This window comes from Hippopotamus amphibius, chromosome 5, assembly GCF_030028045.1.
Source record: "Hippopotamus amphibius kiboko isolate mHipAmp2 chromosome 5, mHipAmp2.hap2, whole genome shotgun sequence".
Taxonomy (NCBI): Eukaryota; Metazoa; Chordata; class Mammalia; order Artiodactyla; family Hippopotamidae; genus Hippopotamus; species Hippopotamus amphibius.
In genome coordinates, this window is record NC_080190.1 from 61,802,638 (window position 1) to 61,827,456 (window position 24,819).

At 44.5% G+C, this 24,819-nt stretch overlaps 2 protein-coding genes across 6 annotated transcripts in view; one reads left to right on the forward strand and one right to left on the reverse strand.

Moving 5' to 3' along the window:
• The window catches only part of DUSP29 (dual specificity phosphatase 29), a 35,756-nt gene extending 25,742 nt beyond the window's left edge, over positions 1 to 10,014 (forward strand). For 4 of the 5 annotated variants that reach the window (XM_057735181.1, XM_057735182.1, XM_057735183.1 and 1 more), the window contains 2 exons: positions 8,026 to 8,253; positions 9,204 to 10,014. In XM_057735181.1, coding sequence (XP_057591164.1) covers positions 8,026 to 8,253; positions 9,204 to 9,247 — 272 coding nt within the window. In that variant the 3' untranslated portion in view covers positions 9,248 to 10,014. Of the gene's footprint in view, positions 1 to 2,223; positions 2,395 to 8,025; positions 8,254 to 9,203 lie in introns of those variants that run through there. The other variant, XM_057735184.1, reaches the window with a different exon arrangement.
• Positions 10,015 to 13,075: 3,061 nt separating this feature from the next.
• KAT6B (lysine acetyltransferase 6B) overlaps positions 13,076 to 24,819 on the reverse strand; it is a 180,957-nt gene continuing 169,213 nt past the window's right edge. Inside the window, 5 exon segments of the mRNA XM_057735003.1 lie at positions 13,076 to 17,119; positions 19,726 to 20,017; positions 22,337 to 22,669; positions 23,265 to 23,424; positions 23,741 to 23,972. Coding sequence (XP_057590986.1) covers positions 14,583 to 17,119; positions 19,726 to 20,017; positions 22,337 to 22,669; positions 23,265 to 23,424; positions 23,741 to 23,972 — 3,554 coding nt within the window. The 3' untranslated portion in view covers positions 13,076 to 14,582.

Sequence of the window (24,819 nt, forward strand, 5' to 3'; positions counted from 1 at the left end):
ACCAACTGGCCTGCTTCAGGAGCTGCAACCCGCAGCTGGGCCTAGGCCACATCTGCTGGACAGTCCCAGACCTTGTCTTTATTTTGGTTCAGAAAGCAATGTCAAGAGTGAAGGAAAATTAAAAAAAAAAACCTCATGGAGCTGAAGTGCTTGTCTTAGGGGATGCCTCATTTCAAAGTCATCCTTTTTTATGAGTCTATTTGTGGACCATCTTTTGTGTTAGGCACATTCTGGGTTTCCAAGCAGGATCAAAAAGCAACTGGACTCTGACTCATTGCCATAAGGTGAAATTCGTCTCACAGTATTTGAAGTTAACTGAAAACATATTTGACATGAAAAAACAAAAACCACCCAATCCTTCCGATTCTGTTTAATGTGCTCAACTTGCCGTTACTATATCTTCCACCATCCCCTTAATGGAAGGGGCCCGGCAGGATTTGGAGAAGACAGGGCTGTGTTCAAATTCACTTGCAAAACTTACTAACAGTAATGTGATTTCTAAGCCTTGGTTTCTCCTTCGGGTGATGAAAATATTTACCTTGAAAGGTTATAGTGAGGATCAGCAGTAACTCACAAAAACCACTTGGCGTAGAATCTGGTGCGCAGCAGGCTCTCAGATGTGCTTGATAAACACAGGTCGTGCACCACGAAGCACATAACCACACCAGCACGTGCACATCATCATAATAAAGTTTCCAATCCCCAAAGGGGAAAAAAAAAAGGAAAAAAGACATTCCAACTTTGAACTTCAGTGGTATGGCACATGCATAGGACAGCCTGCCCAGTTCCTGGCATGCCATTTTAGAGTCTGCCCCCACTGCCGAATTAGGAAAGAAGGGGCTTTGGGGTCATATGTTTAGGCCTGGGCAGATCTCAGAGCATCAATGTGGAAATGTCAGGCTGGTGCGGATCATGACAGGTAGACTGGGTTGGTCAAAAGCACCTAGCCGAGAAAGGCGCAAGAGAGAAAAGTATACCCACAGGTCAGAGGACATACAGGGAGTGTGGGCCTAGACCAGCTGGCCGGGGATGGGGAGCAGGGCAGGACCCTGTTGCCAGGTGGGACGCTGGACTCCCTTCTCTGTGCCCTTTGCATTTGCATATCTAAAGCATTCCTCAAGCTGGGGGCTCAAACGCCAACCTTTCAGGACCAGGCAGAGGCCATAAAGGAATGAAGGGATGAGGAATGAGCTAGCTGCGTGTGAGGCCACGGGGTGTGGGGAGGGGGTGCTTGTGACTAAGCTGAGAGCCCCATGTCCCCTCCCCAGGGCACAGCTGCTGCTCAGTCCCAACCAGTGATTGTCCTGTGAGAGTCAGTGCCAAGGTGGTAGATATGATTTTTCAGGAAAAGTCTCCAATCTAGATTTTAATGTAAAATCGCTCAAATTTTAAGTATTGGCAACAAATTGAAAATTTCTTAAAACACTGCAAAGTCCAAACAAAAGAAACCCAATGGCTGTGAGTTTGTAACCTGTGCCCTGAGTAGTCAGAGTGACAACATGAGATGCTGGCTAGCCTAGCAGCGGCGTCCGTGGGGATGCACACGCTCAGCCTGTATAGCACATGCAGCAGGCGACCTGCACGGCTCAGTCACACCCTGGAAAACCACGGGCTGCTCCTGCAGCATCTTAGAGCCAGATGCACGCGTATGTTTTTTATTATACTCTTGATGTAAGAGGTGTTGATGGACAATCTGGCCAAAAGGCAAGACATGTCTTTTTTCTCTCTCTGTCTTTCCTGTTCTTCCTTGGCTAGTTTCAGCCTAGCATACGCTCTCCCACCACTGCCCCTCACAGCCAGTCTTGTTCACTCTTTTTGAAAAGCATCCCTTGTGGCGCTGCGGAGCTGTACTTGTGGTCTGTAATCAGCTCGATGGGGCCCACCCCTGTGTATACCCTACCCTGATCTGACCCTTCCGAAAGAACTCATCAGCCAACCTCAGTCACTCTTGAAAAATCTTAGAGGTAATCTAGTCCAGTGTTCTGCCCTGAGAGCTGGGGACACCGAGACCCAGAGAAGCCAAGTGATATGCTGAGGGCCACAGAGCTAATCAGAGGCCAGTGGGCGTCCCTTCTGTCACTCGGGCCTCACGGGAAAGTCTTTTGTCTGTATTTGGAGCATCTGGTGACTTTGCTGTATAAGAGGTCACCGAATATCATGGAAGGTGATACATTCCAGCTGGTTATAGGGTCTAAAACAACTGAACTTGCCATTCTTCATCAGGAAAAGAAGTACGGACAAAATACTGCCACGGGAGCCCCATTTGGACTGCCTTCACTGCCCCTGGCACGGCGTCTTCAGAGCTGAGTTACTGTGGTTTTAATTCAATGAAATTGTCTAAGAAATCCCAGGGCAGATACCATGAGGCTCTAAAGATCAGATTTTAGTATCACCACTCTCCTTTCATTCTTTCTTTTTCTTAAACAAACAGTCCATAGGCTGCTTTTGAAGCCTTCTTAAAATCTATTATGGATAAGGAAGGTATGAATAAATAAGTGAAGTCTGTGTTTCAGCAGGAGGTTGTTTCTCTGGTGCTTCTGAGCTTTAACCAAACCAGATCTTCAGGGTATTTTAAGGGTCTGCTGGCCCACTGCAGCACACACAGACCTGCCGCCTAGCAGTTCTAAAACATGCCATGCATCCTTTTTCTGAGGACTTCCATGTGTGCAGAACTGTTTTGGGAGAAGTACGAACTCTGCCTTTGCAGGTTCCAAGGTAGTGAGTGGGAGACAAAGGGCATCCCCGCTCAAACCAAGGAAAGGGGGGGAGTTGGTGATAACCTATGTGGTTGGCCTACATGTTTGATCTGAGTGACAGAGGGTTAACTTCCGGTCACCAGTGAAAACGTGCCATTAGGTAAAGAGTAGAGATTCTGAATTTGGCTTTTCTTCATAAGATTGTGGGAATTCAACTTTTGGTAAAGGCCCAAAGAGAAATATTTAATTGAAATCATCATTTTTCAAACATAAATTGTGGCCTGTCAGAGTGTTGTAAAATCACTTTAGTGGCTGTGACCAGCATTTCTTTAAAATAAAATAAAATAAATTGGGACTTCCCTGGTAGCACAGTGGTTAAGAATCCGCCTGCCAATGCAGGGGACACGGGTTTGATCCCTGGTCCGGAAAGATCCCACAGGCCATGGACAACTAAGCTCATGCACCACAACTACTGAGCCTGCGCTCTAGAGCCCGCGAGCCACAACTACAGAAGCCCGTGCGCCTAGAGGCTGTGCTCCACACGAAGAGAAGCCCCTGCAATGAGAAGCCTGCGCACTGCCGCGAAGGGTAGCTCCCACTCACAACTAGAGAAAACCTGCGCTCTGCAACAAAGACCCAACACAGCCAAAAAATAAATGAATAAATTAAAAAAGTTGAAAAGATTAGGAAAGAAAACACAGCATGCATTGCATGTAATAAAAGCAGGAATTATTTTGTGAAACTCTTGTCTGATCCACACATACCTGTGATGCCCCTTTAGCCATCAGTAGCCTGGGCTTGAACCATGGTCCTGCCACTTTCCAAGCTGTGTGACTTGGACACATCACTTCTCTGCACTTCAGCTGCCTCCTCTGTAAAAGAGGGATACTAATTTTATCTACCTCATCAGGTTGCTGTGATAATTAACCACAATGAACACATAAAGTGCTTGGAAGATATGGGGATGGGCTGAGCCCAAGTATGTGTTGACTGTGAATTTTATGATTTGTCGGGGGGTGGGTGGGATGTCAAACAAAAATGTTTGAAAGCCACTAATCTAGAAAATGCCAACCGTGACAATGCTCCCTTTGCTCAGGCCCCGAACCCTCAGGGCTGGCATCTATCTCACAGAGAGCCTCCGGCTTCCTCTGGTGTGGGCCATGCTGCGAACAGGCTGAATGCAGCCTTCCTCGCATGTTTCCCGAACTCTCCTGAGAGCAGTTTCTCACCATCCAATGCTGGGCCCCAAAGGGTGGTGCTTAGCAGAGCCACGGAGCAAAGAGAGAGCAGTGCCCTGAGAGTCTAGGGACATGTCCTCTACCCTAGGAGCTCCACCAAGCTCACACAGCTGACAGGATGAGTGCTGCTGCTGTAAAAGCAAGATTCAGCCAGGAGGAGCTTCTGCTAGAGTGGAGCACCCCCATCTCCTTTCCTCATTTCTCTCCCCCCATCTCCCATCCCCGCCCCCCCATCCTGCTTAACAGACTTCAGGCTCCCTAAAGACTTAATGAACTACAGCTTGCGTCTGTTTCAAGTCTTTAGTCATGACAGAAAGAATTACCCTTTTTGCCAGGGGAGGAAGAAACGCTTTAGTTATCAGCAGAGCTGGCAAGGGGCCAGGCAGCCTCTGGAACAGTCCGTGGGGATTAGAATGCCAGAGGTAGACATTCCACTCCAGGAGCACAGTCCTGCCCGTGAGCTGGGCCAGCTGCCCCCAAACCCCACCCAGCACTGAAGAAGCCGCCCTCTTTCTCGCCCTCCAGTCTTTCTGGCCGAGGTGCACAAAGAAAAGGCGGCCACGCTCTTGCAGCTTAGTGACGGGGACTGGAGGCCTGCCTGGTTATGTTAGCCTGTGGAGATTCGTGCAAACAAATCGTAATAAAATTAATAGTTCTTTATGGGGTGCTTTCTGTGTCAGCACTGTGTGTGAGGAGAGGCCACCAGAGAGGTCCTCACTATGGGGCCAGGTTTGCAGGCTTCTCCAACCAGGGTGAGTGGGAAGAGAGGCGCCCGGTGTCGGGGCCCTCTTACACATCTCACGCTGCCATGTCTGCTGTCCTGGGCTTGGTCCCATGAGGCAGGTGGGGGGTGGGGGTGAGAGGGACACAGGGGAGCCACGTCCACTCCGAAGTGTTCTTTGCCAAGCTGTTCTCACCTCCTGCCTGTGCTCCACAAACCCGGTGACATCCATGAGTATCTCCTTGGTCATCCTTCCAGGCCTTGGGTCTCAGACTCAGGAACACGGACAGCACTTGGGTCACACAGCTCAAGCTGCCCTAGCCAGCTCAACTTCAGCAAAGGGATCCCAGAACCACAGGAGAGGGTGCCACTGCGCTGGCAGTGGTGGCAGCGCTGGGGACAGCCAGAGATGCTAATCTCATTATTTTCTCTGTCCCAGAGCACAGTGGCAAGTAGCTTTGAACTATTTCCAGCGATGACACTATCTTTCTGGGTGACCTCTGGCAGTCATTTCGCCTCTCTGAGGCTGTTTCCCCATCTGTAAAGCAGGGAAGAGGATAATGAAACCTTGAAGGTTGTATTAAGGATGAAATGAGATAAAGCATGTTGATGCGCTACGTGAGCTCTAGAGTGCCACCAAGGGGAGGCCTGAAGGATAGAAAGCTGCTTCTCATGGTGGCTTCTCATCCTGCCCAGCTGTTGCTATGACAGTGGCCAAAGGGAGGTTTTTCTTGTGGCGATTCTTCTAGATTTCCAGTTTTCAAACTTTATGGTCTCAGATCCCTTTCACACTCCTAAAAATTATTGAAGGCCTCAAAGAGTATTTATGTAGGGTAGATCTATCCATATCTACTCTATTAGAAATAAAAACTGAAAAATTTAAAAATATTTATTCATTTAAAAATAATAAAGTAAACCTATTGCATATTAACATGTTTTTATGAAAAATTATATTTTCCAAAATAAAGTTAGGGAGAAGCGTGGCATTATTTTACATTTTTGCTAATCTCTTTGATGTTAGGCTTATGAGAATCCAGGTGAGTTTTTATATCTGCTTCTGCATTCAATCTGTTGTGATATGGTATCTTGGTGGCAGTATATGAAGAGAATCCAGCCTTACTCAAATATGTAGTTGGAGAAGGAAGGGATATTTTAATAGCCTTTTCAGAAAACTGTGGATATTCTTCTTTGATACTACACCAAAACTTGACAAGTGATAGATTCTTAAAGGCAAGCTGTGATGTGGAATCTAAAACCATATCTATAAACTTCATACTCTGTTACATGAAAATCCATTGGTCTCTCTTGCACTTTGATGGATTTTTTATCCATGCATAATTTTGTAATATCTCACACTGGTCACGTGGAATATCTTGCTAAGTTATGCAGATACTCCAAATGTTGATACTTTTCATTTTACATTGTCAAAAGACACATTTGTTAATATCACCACTGATCTTAACAGAAAAATCTTCTGTATTGTGAAACTGTCAAACTCACAGTGGTAGATACAAGTTTTCCAAAATTCTAATTTTTGCTGGAAAGCTTGCATTTTATTACTGGCAACAGATACTGTCAATTGTTTTCTTTGATGTGACAGGCTCACTTTGTTCACTTTTGATAAAAAGTCTGCCAAATACGCAGAATTACCATGGTTTTTCCTGTCATTCACTCTTTTAAGTAAAAATGGTGTTTCATGAAACAGTGGCTAATTCAGCTTGCAGCTCAATCTCCCATTAACTTTTCCTGAGATAACAATCATACTTTGGTCTGCAGCCAGAGTGCTTTATGTGTACATCTCATTTCATCACACAGAATATTAAGAAGTGCAGCCAAGGGCTGAAATTCGATAAAATTAATTTTTACTGCTTCATCAAGGATATTCTTTAGGAAAGTTGGCTAGTTTTTTCCCCAAGAGTGCTTGCTTGGTGGTGAATGCAACGATTACTAGCACAGTTTGGGCCATGACTCACACTAAGGCACCAGCAGTTCTTTGCACCATTGCCTTTGTACCATCAGTGCAAATGTCAAAACAGTGAAAGAGGCAAATATCACCATACTACTATTTTGAAAATAATGTCAACTCCACAGATCTCCTCAGAGTATCCTGGGAGCCCCCAGGTTCTTGGATCAGCTTAGAGAGCCACTGATATAGATGATAATTTGGTCACCTAAGTTGTAAGAATATTCATCCCCTGGTTTTACTACACGACACAGTAAAACTAGTTTAATTTTTAAAAAATCTGACCATGCGATTTTTACTGAGTTGGTTTTGCTCACGGCGGATCCGAGTTTGCTGCCCTGTTTGACAACTGAGGAAGCTGAGGCTCCACAGGCTGAGTGGCTTACCCCACACCCAGGTGGTTAGCAGCAGAAATGACTCTGGAACCCAGGCCCTCAAGAGAGTAGGCCAGGGTTCTGCAGGCCCCCATGGCCACACGGATGCTCACAGACTTCATGGAAAGCAGATTGGGCCCCTCTGTTTCAGCCCCTCAAAGGGCCTTTTGGGACTATGGGGGGCTCTCTCCTTATCCGAGGTCAAATGCAGCAGCAATGCAAATGGTGCAGAAATGGAATGCATCCATTTAAAGTGGATTATGGTTCATCCATACAGAGGAACTCTGTGCAGCCACAAGAAGAAATAACAAAGAGAGAACTCTTCAGAGACTGATATACAAAGGTCTCCAAGATACATTGTTAAGTGGAAGAAGCAAGGTATAAAAAAGTGTGTAAAGCTTGTTACCTTTTGGGTAAGGAAAGAAGAGAAAAAATATGATTTGCTATTCACAGATATTTCTCTGGCAGAAGAAACTGGTAATACTTGTTGCTTTGGGGAACTGAGCAGCTGGGAAGGAAGGAGGCTTTTCAATGGCATCATTTTACACCTTTAGAAATCTGAACCCTAGTGGCTGCCCTATTCAAAATGAGTAAGCATGAAGTAAATAAATAATATGAATGTCAGTTAAATAAATTAAAGTGAGCATTAAAAAAAAACTCACAAAGCTCTCACTTGGATGTGCTTTGGCAGGTAGGAAGCATCAGTTTCAACCCCTTCTCCTCCTCCTCACCGAGGCAACAATAACACCGGTGATTTATTGAACCTTTAATACGCACCAAGCAGTGTACCAAGAGCTTTACACCAATTGCCTTCACAACGACCCCGATGAAGAGGATACTGACAGAATTCCCATTGTACAAATGGGGGAGCTGGGGCTCCCAGACACTCAGTAATTTGCCGGGGGTCCTACGAGGGTGGGAGAGAGAGTCAGGATTTGAGCGGGTGCTGCGTGAGCCCCACACAGTCATGCCCCAACCTCCAGGCCACCCTGCCCCTCCAGTGAGCATCCTTCTTCTCCTCACTGCATTGCAGGTAAGATCCTGGTTCACTGCGCCATGGGCCGCAGCCGGTCGGCGACTCTGGTCCTGGCCTACCTGATGATTCACAGGAACATGACCCTGGTGGACGCCATCCAACAAGTGGCCAAGAACCGCTGTGTCCTACCCAACCGGGGCTTTCTGAAGCAGCTCCGGGAACTGGACAAGCAGCTGGTGCAGCAGAGGCGACAGGCCCGGCTCGGCGGGGACGGTGACAGGGCTGGTGAGAAGGAGCTGTAGGGCCCCTGGCGGGGCGAGCAGGACACTCGGGAGTGGAGGGGGAAGGCTGAAAACAGCTCTGGCCCGTGACGTCCTGTGTCACAGAGAAGGGACGTGAAACCAAAGCTTGACTCCTTCCAAACAACCCTAAACTTGCTGGGGGCTGGCGAACGCGGGTGGGGGATCCACAGCGTCTTCCGGTAGGAGCCCAGCACTTGGCTTCACAGCAAAATGGGGCAGAATTGGTTACAGGTGAGCACGCAGGCGCAGTTTTTTTTTTTTGGTTTTTAGTTGGAAGCAGAAAAGGATTGAAAGATGTGTAGACGTGCTGTGATTAAACATTTGGCTTTGTCTGAAAGTCACATTCTTAAAAAATTAATTTTAAAATATAACTTTATTTTCTAACCATTGGAAAGTGCCTGGGACAGCTGCGTTACAGGAACGTTTGCAGCGCTTGTTAGAGAGTCTGCTCCCTGGCGAGAGGGGGTGGGGAGGACACGCATTTCCTTACCTGCTCGGCTCCTGCATCTTCCTTTCGGTGGAATCCCCAGGCTCAGGTCAGCATCCATAGATGCAGCTCTTCGGAAGCTGCAGAGAGCAATTCATCTGGTGGGCTGCCCCACCTTCCTCAGGGAGCCAGGGCTGTTCAGAATCTTAGCCAGAACTGCCACTACCCCCGAAAAATTCAACAAATCCTGGTAAATTTGAACAAGAGTTTGACTTCATAATTTTGGAAGGAGACACTCTTTGGGGGGCCAGAACTCGGGGAAGCTTCTTTCGTTTTGATTCTAGTCAAAGCAACATGAGCTTGTTTTCAGTCCCGGCAGAAAGTATTTGCAAACGTGTTTGCCCTGGAATGGGAGAACCAGGCAGGCAGGTGAGCTCAGGTGTGGAGATTGCCCCGCCCCTGAAAGCTAAGCCAGTCACCACGACTGCGTGATTCTCATTCTTCAGGAGAAAACAGCAGCAGGCACCAAGCAGGGAGAGATGGCTTCTAGAACCAGAAACTGGAAACCAGGCAGAACCCAGGGAGCTGCTGATGGAGACGCCAGCAGTCCAGGACCAGACATCAAAACTGCCTGATAAAGGCCTATGGGGAAAACAGGAAAAGGGTCCCATTAGGGGCTCAGGAGCTTTGTAAAACCACCTGAGGGTCACCCTGTAACCCTAGTGGGGCTGCCCTGCTTTTTGTGCCAGAGGGGAAGACCGGTGGCCTGGGCCCTGTGGCTGGTAGGGCTTTCTGGGACTGCCTAGGATCTGCTCTGGGACGGTCACCTTGGCTCATAATGGGTCCTCATAATGACTCAGATTTGGTTGTAAGGGGAGCCATATACACAGGCGCTTAGGAAAGAGATGCAGACGGGAAGGGATTCTAGTGGCCTGTACCTAGACTTTCCCATCATGGGATCCCAACAGCCCCCTCTAAACTCAGTTATCTCCTAAGTCTGATCTATTCCTTATCCAGAAAGAAATATTTCCATTTTAATAAAACGTTACTTTTATCCACCAGAGTGAAGTATTTACATTTAAATGAATCCGTATGTGGGAAGGAGAGGTCTGCTGCTTGGTGTTCCTCGCAGTGCTCTTTTGGTCTTCTCCCTCTACCTTCCCACGGGCTCCCCCCTCCTTGTGGGGCTATAGGTTCTGCCCAGGGAAGCAGAAGTTGGAGGTCTGGTCTCTTCAATATGGGAGCCAGCGTTAGGATAAAGGAGGAACAGAAGCTTTTGCAAAAGCATTTAAATTCTTCATAAATAAAATATTCATTTGGCCAACAAATATTTGAGAACTTACCACATGCTAAAAATTAGGTTAGGAGGCCAATGCAGAAATGTATGCTGTAATAAAGTGGAATGGGGGAAAGCGGGCATTGGGGATGGGGTGGGGAAAAACCCACTTCCGACAGGGTGGCTGAGGAAGACCTGAGGGGATGGGATGAGGTGAGACCTGCAGGAGACCACCTTCCAAATGTGGAGAGAACATTCTAAGCTGAGGAACAGCACAGGTGAAGTGGCACCACGGTGGCAAGGAGGTGTGTTTCTAAGCTGAGGTGGTGTGTTTCTGGAACTGCCCATCAGTGAAGCTGCAGCTTGTGGATGAGAGGGGAGGTGAACACAGAGGGGTGGAGAGACTGGACTTTATTCCAAGTGCAAAGAAGGACCACCGATGAGTTTTAAGCAGGGGAATGGTCTGATCGATGTTTTAAGAAGATCACTCTGGAAACAAAAAAAAAATCACCCTGACTGAAGTATAAAGAATGGATTGTAGGGAGGCGAGGCAATTGTTAAGGAGGTTGTGGAACTACTGACAGGAAAGAGGGAGATGGTCTGGACTAAGATAGCACCAGGGGACTAATATTCAAGAGTATTTTGGAATTATCCTGGAGAATAGACAGAGCCTACTGGGAGGGGCAGGAGAATTGGAAGATAGTGATTCAGTTTCTTGGTGGTACCTTAATACTGAGATGGTGTTGACCAGGGCAGAAATGGGGGTAGGGGGTTGGAGATCACCAGTTATACCATGTCTATGTCATACAAAAGTGTCCCATGTCATTTCACCTTGAATCTATAGAGAGAGCTCAGAGGAAGGTCCACTACTAGAGATAGAATTCTGGGTGCTATCTGCATAGAGGTGGTGTGGGAAGTCATTGTACTGGGTGAGATAATGAGAGAAAACAGAGAGGAAACCCCAGGCCTGAGTGCTTGGGTGTTGGAGGAGGATCCAGGAAAGAAGATGGAGAAGGCAGAAGAAAAACCAGGAGCGTGGGTACAAAGAAATTGAAGGTCCTGTTTCATAATATAACAGTACTTGTACTGTAAACCAGGATTGCTTGTAACAACAAAGTAACCTATATTTGTATAGGACCTAACAGTTTTAAAAGCATCATGTGTTTCTTAGGTAAGCCTTTAAATCAGATGACAAGTTCTGGCCTTTTCCCAAAGTGTTCTAGAACAAAGGGCTCTGATTTGGAGAGAACCAAGTTTGTTTCTGCTCAGAAATTTCGGCTGAGTGTGTTTGGGCAATTAAGGTAACTTGTTTGAGGCTCAATCCCCTCAGATGTATACTGGAGAAACTGCCCCACTTCCTGCGTAGGGTGGATGTGTGTGAGCCATTATTTCTTGTGATACTATTTGTGATAGTATGTGAGAGCCATTGTTTCTAAAGTGGAATGTGGGCGAGGAAAGCCGATGCCACCCCACCTGGGTAGGCACCACCTGCGGCAGTAAAAAGTAAAGGCTGGCAACTGACAACTGACAACCACTTGCTGAGACTCTTATAAATGGAAGAACACATTACTGGGTTTAAAAGATGTGGCCTGCTGATGAATCTCAACTGAATGGTGACTCTATTTCAGTCCTGATGAATCCAAGTTCCTGTTTTCCAAGATCCTTGGTGTTGCATTTAAGGCGGAGCTGATTTCTCTAAGTGAGAGTAGGGAAGTGCAGAGCAGCAGGCTGGGTGATCTGAGGCCACCTCAGAAGTTTCTCTCCTGCACCAAGCCTTTCCATTCTGTCAATGAACGTTAGGACTTGGGGCCAGCAGAGGGGCTCCCATTTCTGGCTACACTGCAATCCCTAGGGAGCCTGTGAACACCAGGAGTTCCCAGTACTGTTCTTAAATTCTGGTGCGGCAGGTCTGGGGCAGTGACTAGGACGTGTCCTCAAGCTCCCTGGAGGACTGCGAGGCAGGCGGAATGTGGGAAGCCTAGGTGCCCTACAAACCATAGGGTGTGGTTAAAAGCCATTGCAACACATGGAACAGGGGACAATCTCAGTCCCCAAAGAACCTTACTTAGCACAAGAGAAGAGACCAAACAAGGTTTCAAGGTGAGGCCTGTGGGAGGTTCTTCAGTTTCCCATCAGCTGGTTAGCAGGTCCACCCCCCCGCCCCCCCCACCGACCCCCTACCCCACTTCCCAGGCTGGGGCAGCCTCTTGCCTGAGGTGTGGGATCCAACGTGCTGCTAAGATCCTTGGCAGCTCCTGAACTGAGGCCAGCCATTGATTCCAACAAGCAGCACGCCATCGCTTCCCGCGCTGATGGGGGATAAGGGGTTTCCTACCAGCAAAGCACCTTAAACGTTTCTCTTTTCCCCTTGGCGACGACATCCCTTGCAGACGTGTCTTCTTGGAAGCCCTCCCTCGGCCACTACAGATATTCCCCCACTGGCTATGCGCTTGTGGGGAAAAGGGACCAAAAGATAAAATTTGACACTAAGCCCAGACTGCTTTGTGGGAGAAAAATAATAAGGGTGGGGGCAAGAGGCAAAACCCTGCCGGGCATCCTCCCTCCAACAGGACCTCTGATTCCGGGCTGTGCGCACGGTCCTCCTTCCCACCTGCGTGCCGAGTCAAGCACTCGTTTCTAGGCTTGTCACTTGAATAATCAAATGTCTGAACAGACAGAACTTTCTCTAAATGCCGTACAATCATGTTTGTGAACAATGAGTTGTTTTTTGTCTAAACGTCACACTCTAAAAATAACATCCAATCACTCACTCGCAACAGAGCAAAACTTTCATGCCTTTTCCAAGAAAATGATTTTTCAAACATACAAGTCCAGATTGGGAGCTTTTTTTTTTTGTATTAACCTTTATAAAAATGAAGTTTGCTACCACTGGACTAGGCCCTGAGGGGAGTTTATACACAGTGTACAAATGAGGCAGCTGGATATCTGGGCAGGTATCCCTTTGCAAATGAGAATCAAAGTCAAAAAGAAAAAAACAAATTCACTTTATTTTAAAGACAATGATTGGCATACAGAAGGTATGCACTAGCATAAAATAAACTTTCATGAAAAGCATTAAAATCCATTATAAATTAATTTATTAAATAGGTATTTGGTATATGTGATGGTTTTATTAGATATTACTCTTATTTATTGCCAACCCCCTCCCACAAAGTCAAAACAAATCAGAAAATCTCAACTCCGATTTACACTAAATAATTTATTTTCCCCCAATGTGTATGTGTTCTGAGATGTGACACATGATACAGTTCAGCTGGTCATTCTCCATCAATCATAATATGACAGGACACAAGAGGCTAAAAATGGCTCATCATAATTTATTTTATGTTAAAATGTACAGCTTTTTTTGTTTTTTTTTGTATTTTTTTTTTTGAAGTGACTGACTAAAAAGAGAACAGATAAATACAAGAGTATCGCTGGCTCCTATTTTATACAAGGATTACGCCTCTCCTGCTTGGCCCTTACGTCACCCTGGACAGGTACAAAGGCTACAAAAAAGGAAGCAATATAAACAGACACAAATAACTTTTTTTTTGCTTTTTTACATGCGATTTGTAACCTTAGTTTGAGCTATTCACAAGCTACTTCTCTATTTTTCCTTAAAAAATAACTCCAATATTTTATAAAGATAGAAAAATCTACAGATGGAATGAAAATGTAAAGTTAGAGGCATTTCCATAAAATAGCAACTTTACACCAAATTCACTATTTTTTTTTAAATCCTGCCAAGTATTTGGACATATATGAAATGTTTCAAAACCTGACAGATAAACACTGAGATATGCTTCATTCAATAAACAGAAGTCTGCATTTATAAAACAGAAAGCTGCCTTTTTTTCCCCAAAGAAATCTGTCACCAAAATGGAAAAGGGTCTCAACTTTACACCAAACATTTAGCAATAAAACCCTTTTGACTAACCAAACGGGAATAGCTTTTATAGCTCTTTACAGTTTTATAATTAACAAAAATATAGTTTTTTTTAAACCCTCAAATTAGGGCACCCTAATCAAGGCAAAAAACTTAAGAAATGGCTTACCGTTAGCACAACACTTGTACAGTACTACAAAATGCACTGTCACTAACAAAGACATTAGCGGCATGCTGAAGTGTCACCTCAAACAAAATATACAATAACTGAAATGCTAAAGGCATTTACATGGAGTGGACAGGGAAGAGAAAAAAAAAAAGCTCTAGGTTCAGTATTAAAACAGATAATTTGGGGGGGGAGGGCGGGGCTTGATATCCACATTGTTTAACGGAAGCAGGCACAGCAAGCGGCTGCCTCCAAACTGTCGTCCAAAGAGAGGCCTTCCTTTGCAGAGAATTTCATATAAAAGTAACAGAAACAAAGGTACCAAAAAAGAAAAGGAAAAAACAAAACAAAACAAAACAAAACAAAAACAACTTGTATAAGGCTTTCTGCTGCATACAGCTTTTTTTTTTTTTTTTTAATTTTTTAAATAAATGGTGCCAACAAATGTTTTTGCATTCACACCAATTGCTGGTTTTGAAATCGTACTCTTCGAAGGTATTTGTGCAGATCAATCCGAGAGTGATGTCCAGGGGTTTTGTGACTGCCCATGTTGCCTACCTTCTCATGTAGGACCCATTGAGAGACTGTTTGGACATGCCCGTGTTCATGTAGCCGTGATGCCCGGGGGCCGTGTACATCATGTTACTGTGGGGTGGGGTCTGCATTGGCTGCTGGGCATATGGCTGGGTTCCCATCATGCCCATCTGCATCTGCATAGGGTACTGGGGCGTCTGATTCATGTAGCCATGGTTGCTGTGGTAGCCACTGTTCATCATCGGCTGGGACATGCTGTACCCATTCATGGCATTGAGAGTGTTCATGTTCATGTTCACAGAGTTGACATTGTAGGCTGGGGATGGCATCAGGTTCACACTCATGTTCATGCCTCTCTGCATCGTTAAAGTCCGCGCAGGACCCTGCATGGCTACGGTCTGGGAGCGCCCATAGATCTGCGACTGATGGCTGGCAGCGGCTGGTGACAGAGATGCCGATTTGGTTCTCATGGAGACGTGGCCCTTGCTGGCAATCTGGGTTTGCAGTCTTTGGCTGTGGGAGATGCCGATGTTCGACGCAGCCATGTTCCGTTGCAAAAGAGGCGGTGGCAGATTCATCGGAGGAGGAGTCAGGTTGGGGGGTGGGGTCATGGTAGCTTGTGCTTGGGGTCCCCCAGGGACGGAGTGTGGAGACTGAGAAAGCTGAACAAGCCCTGTGTTACTCAATGGTGTGGACAAAGAGGCACTGTTTGCATAGGAAGTTACAGCAGCGGAATGGCTGTAAGGCAATGAATGATCAATAAGTGTATTAGTTAACTGCTGTAGTTTGGCAAGGCTGAAGGTGGCTGACGGCTGTGGGTAATGCCCAGCCCCAAAATCACTCTGACCCATTCGTTCATATAAGCCAAGGTTGGCGCTGCCGGTCTCGGGGATCTCAGTCAGCTGCATGGGCGGCGTGAAGTTAGCAGCCATGCTACACGGAGCCAGCTGCTGGCTGCTGCTTGGGGGCCTCTCCACCACGCAGCCTTGAGGAGACTTGACGCTGCAGGTTGGGGGAGAGCTGATGCTGGTCTGCTGCAGCATGCTACAGCTCCCGCTGATGTTGGACATCTGCTGCGTGACAGCACAGCTGCTCTGTGTCAGACTGCTGGAGGTGAGGTTGCTATAGGAGCAGCTGTTCTGTGAAGAGCCGTTTCCACAAATGCTGCCACCCATCGTAGAATCATAGCTGCTGGGGTTTTCGTAGTTCTCGGTTGTGCTCTCAATGCTGCCCAGGTCACTAAATCCGCTGTCTACGACTTGCTGTGAATGATCTGAAACAGACGGGACATCCATCATTGGACTGGTCTCCATGTTCTGCAAAGATGGCACTGAGATGGCACTTTGATCTGGGCTGATTTGGGCATAGCTGTTTTCCAGGGCAGGGACAGTGGGGCTGTTGACGGAACGTACTGACTGGCTGGGGTGGGAATGGACGGATGAAACCGGGCTGCTGTGGTCTGACTGCTGGCAGTCGTCTAGCGTGGCGGTGATTTGTGGGCTTTGGTCTGCGTGGGTGTAGTTCTGTAGGCTTCTACAGGCCTCTTGAGTCTCGGCACAATCCTGAAAGGTGTCATCCTGTTCACTGTTCTCCTGGGTCAAGGACTGAACTGCTTGGACGGTCTCAGAGTCGATTTCCAAGGTTGCTGTGTTTCCCTCTTTGAACTCAGAATCTACTTCTTCACTGTTCTTTTGGTCCTGCTTCTGTGCCTGTTCTCCTGGGGATTCCTCATCAGATTCAGGGGCAGTTTCAGTGGCTCCAGCAAGCTCCTTAGGTTCACTGTTACACGAAGCTGTAAGTTCAACACCACAGTCCATTAGGACCTCTGGGTTTGAGTGACTAGGCTGGACGCTAAGGTCTAAAAAAGCCTCCTGGTTTTCCAGTACTTCTTTGAAGGCTTCTCTTGGGCGTTCCTCCTTCTCCGCTTCGGCAGACTCCACGTGACTGTCATCTTCATCATCTGCATCATGGCCCTCATTGTGAGATGGCTCTTCCTCCTCTTCCTCCTCCTCTTCACGATCATCCAAACGCACAGGGTCTTCTTTGTCCATGCAGAGTTCTGGCTCCTCTTTTTCCTGACTTTTGGCATCACCGGGGTCTTTTTCTACATTTCCTTCTTCTTCCTCCTCCTCCTCCTCCTCTTCTTCCTCCTCCTCCTCCTCCTCTTCCTCCTCAGGTTTGATTAGCTCGTCTTCAGGTTTCTCACTCGGCGATTTACTTGGACTTATAGGTGCGCACATTTCCTCCCTTCTGTTTTCGTCCCGAGGCAGCAGGGGTTCCAGGGCTTCCTTGACCTCCTCCTCAATCCTGGTGGGAGCGGGGCTGGTTTTGTCCGCTGGAGTCTCCTTCTGTTCTTCCACTGTTACCTGGTCATCAGGCTCCATGGGTGTCTCTGGCGGGGTGTACAAGTTCAGTTTAAATCCAGTCTTCCTCTCTTTGTTTGGCCTCCACTTAGACAGACCACGCTTGGTTCCTTTTGGCCACTGTTTGCACTTTAGAGGTTCGGGATTGTCTCTACTGGCTTCTTTCAAGTTATTTGCATCATCCTCCATATTGTCTTATCAAAGAGACAGAGAGAACGGGGGAGGAAGGAAAATAAAATCTTAGAAAGCATCACCGTGAACAATTTGAATTCATTCTTCTAAATAATTTAGCAAATTCTGCTTTTAATTTAGCATCTTAAGAGTTGATGCTAAAGATATAATCAAACCTAATACAGAATAATACTGTGATATAAACTGAGTAAACAACCTAAGCCTGGAAAATGCAGCACACACCACACACAACCCACTCTTAAGAGAAAGTTGTGCTTTTTATAGGAAGCATATGGATACAGGCAACTATAATAAACTTATTTGAGTTTGACAAACGAGACATTCTCTGATACAAAAGCCCGGAATTCCACAATGTAAAAAGAATCAATTTGAATATTTGCAAATTAGGAAATGCATGGGAAAGAGGTTAAAGTTAGCTCATATCCCAATCACTGCTGTACTGGAGAAATGAATAGAAGTCTAACTTGCATACCTATCCTGAGAAAGTGAAGTTCTGCTTGTGGACATTTACTGCACTGAAATGATCTCAGATGACATGATTTACTTTGATTTGAATGTTCTCTCTGGCATAAAAATAAACTATGTACCACTGAAACAAATGAATAAATAACTAACCAGAACATAAATACATCTGTAATCTACTTCAGGATCATCATTTCTGCATGACACAAACTATAACATAATTACTATGAAATTATTGAACATTTAAAATACAGGTATTCTTTTTTATCACTAATTCTATCCACATTGCATGTTGGATCAATGTGCAAATGTATGGCTTGAATATTAAATAAGAAGCAAACCATAACTGTCAAGTTCATTTTAAGCTCAGCTAATCTTATTTTTACTGTACCTGCATGCACATATGAATATAAATATGTAAATATATTTATATACAATAAATAACTATAGTTATATAAGCAAGCAAACAAGTAAATATATGAATAAATACAAATGTAAAACACTCAAGTCTTAAAGTCTTTATAAAATTAAAGATCATACTGATCTTCTAGAGGGGTCAATTTAAAGGAAAACCTTCACAAAGAGAAATAGCCTTATTAGAAACATTATTTTGGAGAACAAAAACAAGATCTAATCATCAGTGTGGAACAGACATCCCTTTTGCCAGAACGGAGTGATTTCTAATCTAATCAGTGCAGAGCAGGGTAAGCTCTTAGCTCATTTATGTAAAAAGGATTACACATAAACTTACCTGCATGTATTACATTCAAACTGGCTAGCTGAAAAGATACATGCTGTAGACTGATTCCTTCAGAAGTGCAAAGTGTCCCAGTTAACAGACATCTCACAATGTTCAAATGGTTTCATTGCTACTCATATGGACAGGCATCAGGCATGCCAATGACCCTGGACTCCACATTCTTATTCTACATGCTACTAGGCCTACCAGCATTTGTAGAAACACCCCTCTGGGTCAGAAGATGAGTTTTCCAGTAATGATTTCTTAAGAAAGAAGATCCTGAAAGGAATCGGGTATAACATGGCCACTTGGGATTTTTAAAGACAAGCGGCACAACCTGGAGAATGAAGGCAGTGATGGTGCAAATGAGGCTTAAATTCCACACCAAAAACGACTTCCTTCTGCAGTTGTTGTATGCTTATTTGTTTAAGGAAACAAACAAACAAGGCTTGGTTCCTCTACATCCAGGATGAGATGTCACTGCCTCAACAAAATATGCATGTGGCCACAGTATTCTTGTGAATTAAGAAAGGCAAGGAGCTGCTTGCCCATGTTCTTAAAATTGTGGCTTTTCAAAGCAAGAGTGATAACCTCTGGTTTCCAGGGACGTGAGATGGCCTGTTCTCTAGACTGAAATAAAGTGAGGTTTTGAATAGAGTCATTTCAACTACAGAGTAGAGAGACTGTCCCACAAATCCTCACGATTCAGCTGGGAGTTCAAGTTCCCAGGCTGACAGGCAAGGGATGGTTTCTTTTAAATAGGGCATCAAAGAGTCGTCAATGGTGTTTAATATTTTTTTTTAGAAGATGAGGTGGGGTGTCCCTGCCAACAGCAACTGTAAAACAGTAATTTGAAAGGAAGGATAATCTTCTGATTTCCACATTATCCTATATTATCAAAGCTAATAGTGATGGTGTGGGTAGGTTTAGATGATTCTTGATAAGAACATATCCAAAGACACCACTGATTATATGATACATCATCAATGTACTAATATTTGTTTTTCAGGAAAAAAGAAACTACTGTATTCAATGCTCACATCAATAATAATATATACCTGATTTCAGAAATATTAAATGTGAAAAAAAGTACATATTAGAATCAAGGAAGTGCAATGTGTTTCTTATTGATAGACTTCAAAGTTTTTGAGGATAAGCCAATTTCTGGAAAGTAAGATGAACCCACCTAGAGGGGTGTTCTGGCCTTAGAAGTTGTTTAACATGAAATCCAATTCCAGGAAGAAGGGATAAGAACCTTTCATGAATGAGAAAGGACAGATGAGCGCTTATTTCTGGTGGGTGGGTACAGCCTCAGAGACGCCTCTGGGTAGAATTCAGGTGCCTGCCTTTTGGCAATAATAGACAGATATTCACAAGGGTACGTTTTTCTATAATTTCTCCACTTACTTCTACAAGGGTCGGCATTCTTAAAGCAATGATTGTCTTTCCCTTCCTCTTCCTCTGTCTGTCTTTTCTTCCCAGGCTGATGCTGGGATGCTTTTCTCAGCACTGGCTTCCCACCATCCTCCTCTACTTCAGTCTCACAGGTAGGCTCCAGCTGTGGCATTGGCCTCTCTTCGTCTGAGTTGTCAAAGGGCTCGTTCAGCACTTCTGTCGTCTCAGAAATGGTCTCAGTTGTGACACTGCTGTTGATCCTCCTGCGTTTACGACCCCTTTTCTTCTTTAATACAAAAGGCCTCTGAAATTAATTCCAAACATAATACATCAGAGCTCATGAGAAATCACATCGTTGAGTTGATATGCAGCAAACATGTACTGAATGCGTGTCTGAGACTCTTACACATAAAGGCGTCTGTAATGTCTTTGTACTTAACCTTCCATTCGATGCTTAACATCCCTCTCGGGCTCCCACTGCAGAGGCAAGTGTTTTCCAAATAAAACAGTTGTTTACTCAAGCAGATGCTTTGAGAGGGAACATCCTAGCAGCTGAACTGTAGATTTTAAAAGCTAAGGTTTACTTTTCTAGCATATATTTTCCAGTAGTACTTGCTGGCTTCAAAATTCCATACATCATAGTGGTTAAGTCATCATGGACACCAATGCTTCTATAAACATTTTGACAATAAACTAGCCACTGGGTCATTCATTTTAATACTTGATAACCATTCAAGGAGCACCTACAAAAAAAAAGGAGCACCTATTGTGTGCAAAGAAACCACTGTAAGATATATGATGGTACAAGACTAGCCTACTCATTCCCCGTTTCATAGGACGTCAGGAATGATGAAAGGGAAAAAAGAAAGTACTTGAAGAAAGAAATACTGTTTACAATGATACAGTTGTGTACTGGTAGCTGCAGGGATGTCAGCAGCTGATAATTTTACTTTTTTTTTTGTTTTTGGCTGTACTGTGCGGCTTGTGGGATCTTAGCTCCCCAACCAGGGATCGAATCCATGTGCCCTGGGCAGTGGAAGCACGGAATCCTAACTGCTGGACTGCCAGGGAAATCCCCCAAATATTTTAATATATATGGCGTCTAAAGAAAATTTAAAGATGTGGAATGTGCCTTATTTATATGATATAATTTATATAAGATACAAATTTTTTCTAATTGCACTACAGCTTGGCACAAATAACTCTCCATAATTGCAAATATAAAATATTTTTTTCCAAGCAAAATGTACTCAATGATACAAAATTCAAATATAAGAAGAACAGGTAGATTTGCTGCTAAGATGTAACCTGTCAATAATGGGTCTGAAAAATTACTGAAAATACATTGCAAAGAAGGGTTCAATATGCTTGGTTAAAACTCAAACTCTAAGTAAACTGTATCCAAGAATTACTGTGTCTCATATTTTTAACTGTCTCAATGTTCACTGAAGTGCACATATAAATCCTGATAGTCACATTCTATAATTTAACACTTATGATTATTAATCCCCCCAGTTGGCCAGCTCTCCCTAATCCATTAGAATTTTCCCAAACATAAGTATAGCCAATATACAGAACTGGTTTTCTTTAGGTTGAGTCCATTTATATGGTGGTAGGTATTTATCATGCCTTGGATAATTTTGGCTTTTGATGTTTTTAAAACAAATTTCTTTTGTTATATACATAACACATGAATACATTTTCCTTGTAAGAAATCAAAATATTATTCACAAGCCTAAAATCCACTCTATGGGATGCTCCTTCCCAGAACCTCCCCACAGATGCCCTTCCACTAGAAGACTGCCAGGCTTAGATGAAGGTGCGCCAGGCTGGGAGTCAGAACAGCAGGTTCCTTGATAGACTACATGTAGGGTGGCCTCGGGGCAGAGACTTAACTTGCGTTGTCACTATTAGTCTTGGCTATCCTACAGTATCTGGCCCCTCTCTATGTCATAGACAGATACTGAAGATGAAGATATCAGATCTGGGTTGAGCAATTACCTAAAGACAAAATCAATTTTTTACTTTCTGCACAGGGTATCTGTTTCTAGAGAAACCACCAGGCTAAGATATGAGACATTTCAGTAATGTGTATTTGCATAAGTGCAAAACAGCATTAAACTGAAGGGCTTAAAATATTTTCTAACAATTCTATGCCAAGAACAAGAAATAGCATCAGGAGTGCTGGGCTTGGAGACAGAGCACTCATCTGGTTCTACTTCCATCTCTAATGAGTTGTGTGACCTTGGACAAGTCTCCTGCCCTCTCTAGGCCTTGGTGTTTTCATTAAAATTCACTGAAGGGTGGTTTAAGTGCTCCCCTGGGCCCTTTTCTGTTCCCATAGCCCGATTTACTCCAGTTTCACAAACCAGCAGGTGGCAGTAACTACCAGACCAGCAAGCCTGCTTGTCCCTGATTTCCTGTCACAGCACTAACAAATCTCAAAGAGTAAACACAATCATGACTGTAAGATAAATGATGATGATACATGATCAGTGGGACTGGATACAAATAAACTACATCTAAAGAATGGAGAGTGAAACAAATACTAATAGAATGTTTACAATGACAAATAAGATTTGACTGAAACTGACTCGGATGGAAATTCTAAACAGATACATACCTTTCTCTTTATGGCAACTGACTGCGGTTTAGTCAATCTTGGAGGAGAGCTTTGAATATTTTCTTCTTCCTCTTCCTCTTCCTCTTCTTCTTCTTCCTCCTCCTCCTCCTCTTCCTCCTCCTCCTCCTCCTCTTCCTCCTCCTCTTCACTGCTCTCCTTAGACAGCTCCATCAGCTGCCCTCGCTCCCCTGCCACTGGCCGGCTCTCCGGGGAATGCAAATATTTATTTTTCGATTGTACTTTTGCAGGTGATTGCCTACTGTTAGCTCTAGTTGACAGGATTTCTTGTTCCTCCTTTTCCCAACAGCTAGCTTGCTCCATTAGCCGCTCAGCCTAAGGAGGGAGGGTAAAAACGGCGGGCCAGTGAGAGGGCAGTTACACAGCCAGAGCCTCTAAGGATCAAAGGCAAAGGATCTCTAAGTCGTTTCTGATCAGGATAGTCAGCCAGCCAAGCAGCATTCCAGCTGCATCATCTCAGAACTCTTTTGCATCAGTTAGGGTAACAAATCAAAGAAGATTGGGCTTCATGGGATATTTAGCAGCATTAATGATGCAGTGAATTGATTTGAGTCCTTTATCACTACATTACATGCTCACTGGCATGGAGCACTTTAAGCAAGTTCATAAACACAAAGCATCGATTGACACTGCAGCCCTGGAGCTCAGCACCAAATTTGATCTGATTACATGCTGTCAGTAGTGAAAAATGCTGCTTTGTGATCAATGATAAATGTTTCATTTTTCATACTCAATTCAATAAAATTATCGTGTCTTACCATGCAACCCCAGTTAGGATAAATTAGCGCCGTAGCATTTCACAGGCTCTCTCTACATAACCAAGCTTTTGACAATGATGTTAACGACCTTCTTGGCTGAAGAATGCTGCAAGATTGCAGTTACACAACTTAGGCTGATGAAACCAAATTACCTCTTTTTCGGCCTCTCGTTCTTCTTCAGAAACTGCAGCATTAGAAATTAAAATTGGGGTCCATCTCAGACTCTCTGGATCAAGTTCATTGGTCCGGGAACAGGTTTTCAACTTTTCCATGTGGCCCAATATCAACTTTTCCCGTCTAATGATGACAAATCTGTAATATGAGGAGGCAGAACAGAGTGCAACCAAAAGCTGAAATTTCATTTCATTTTCACACATTGATCTATGCTAGCACTAATATTACCTGGGTTAGGAAAAACCAGAAAGCTCATCAATGAAAAGGTATAGCAAATTGGAATTTGACCAGCAAAAAAGTGTGATTTCCTGTTTTCTTTTCAGGAGAAAGGTTTTGATAATACCGTTGGGGAACCTCTTATCTTTAACTGGAATGAATCCACCTAACTTTAGGGACCATTTCTGGTGTAAGATGCTTAAGAGGCAGCCGGGTCGCCCAGGGCATCAGTACTCACCTGCCGTCCCTCTTGTCAATCATGTGCAGGTGCTGCAGAGTGGTGGCAATATCATGTGGGCACATGCCCGTAGCCCTGCTGATGGCCTTGATGCTGATGTGCCGCTCGTGGTGGTGGTAGAGATATTCTAAGATGACGCTCTTCCAGTAGGCCAGGTAGGAGAGACGACCCAGATCAGAGAGTGGCTTTTCAGGAGACCCTGCTTGGCCTTCTCTTCTAGAAAGCAAATAGCCTAGGGCAGGAAAAGCAAAAGTCGACCTCACTACGGTGTTTTCAGACATTGAAACAGGGGTCACACGAAATAAGTAGCAACAAGGTAAAAACATCACATCAGAAAAGTGCATTAATTTTATGTATAGCCTCTTCCCAGCTACAGTGATTTGATCTCCATGAAGCTTATGCTTCCGAATCTTTTATAGGGGCCCTGTAAGTCAACTGACGTAGCTGATGGCAGCATTCCAGACATACACTGTGGTGTCTTTAAAGCAGCTAAGGTTGAACACATTACTTTTGATAAGTCTCAACGTCCAAGTCCCCCAGCTTTAGATCCTTTCAAAAACTAAATGTCAGGCACTTACTCAGAAAGCCTGTCGAGGGACCACCCCAAACATTAATGGGAGAGTTGTTTTCCACAGGAAGGACCGAATGACCCTTTGACAGCTGAGTCTTAATAAAAGAGACGGGCCTCTGTTGACTGAGATTCTATATTGCTTGTTACATTTAACTAGCGGCTGATCTGAAGCTTTGTTTGAGGACCAATAAAAGAATGTCTTTCAAGTCAACTGCCGCAACTCATATCAGCTCCACTAACTCTATTTTCACCTCTTTCATGGAAATTAATTTATAATCCAACCGTTGCTCCTACAAATTAAAACAAAACAACCTCCTTAAAACAAACTGTTTCACGTAAACTCAGAAAAGCCCTGAGCATGGTAAGCTTTTGAACGCGCACTCGACAGCATTACTGTGAAGGTTCCTTGGCAAAGGAACTTTAAATGAGAAAAACTTTAAACCCACTTGAAGGTAATGAATGAAAACTGGCGGCTGTCTCAGTAATTAAGAGCCACTTATGGAGTAGA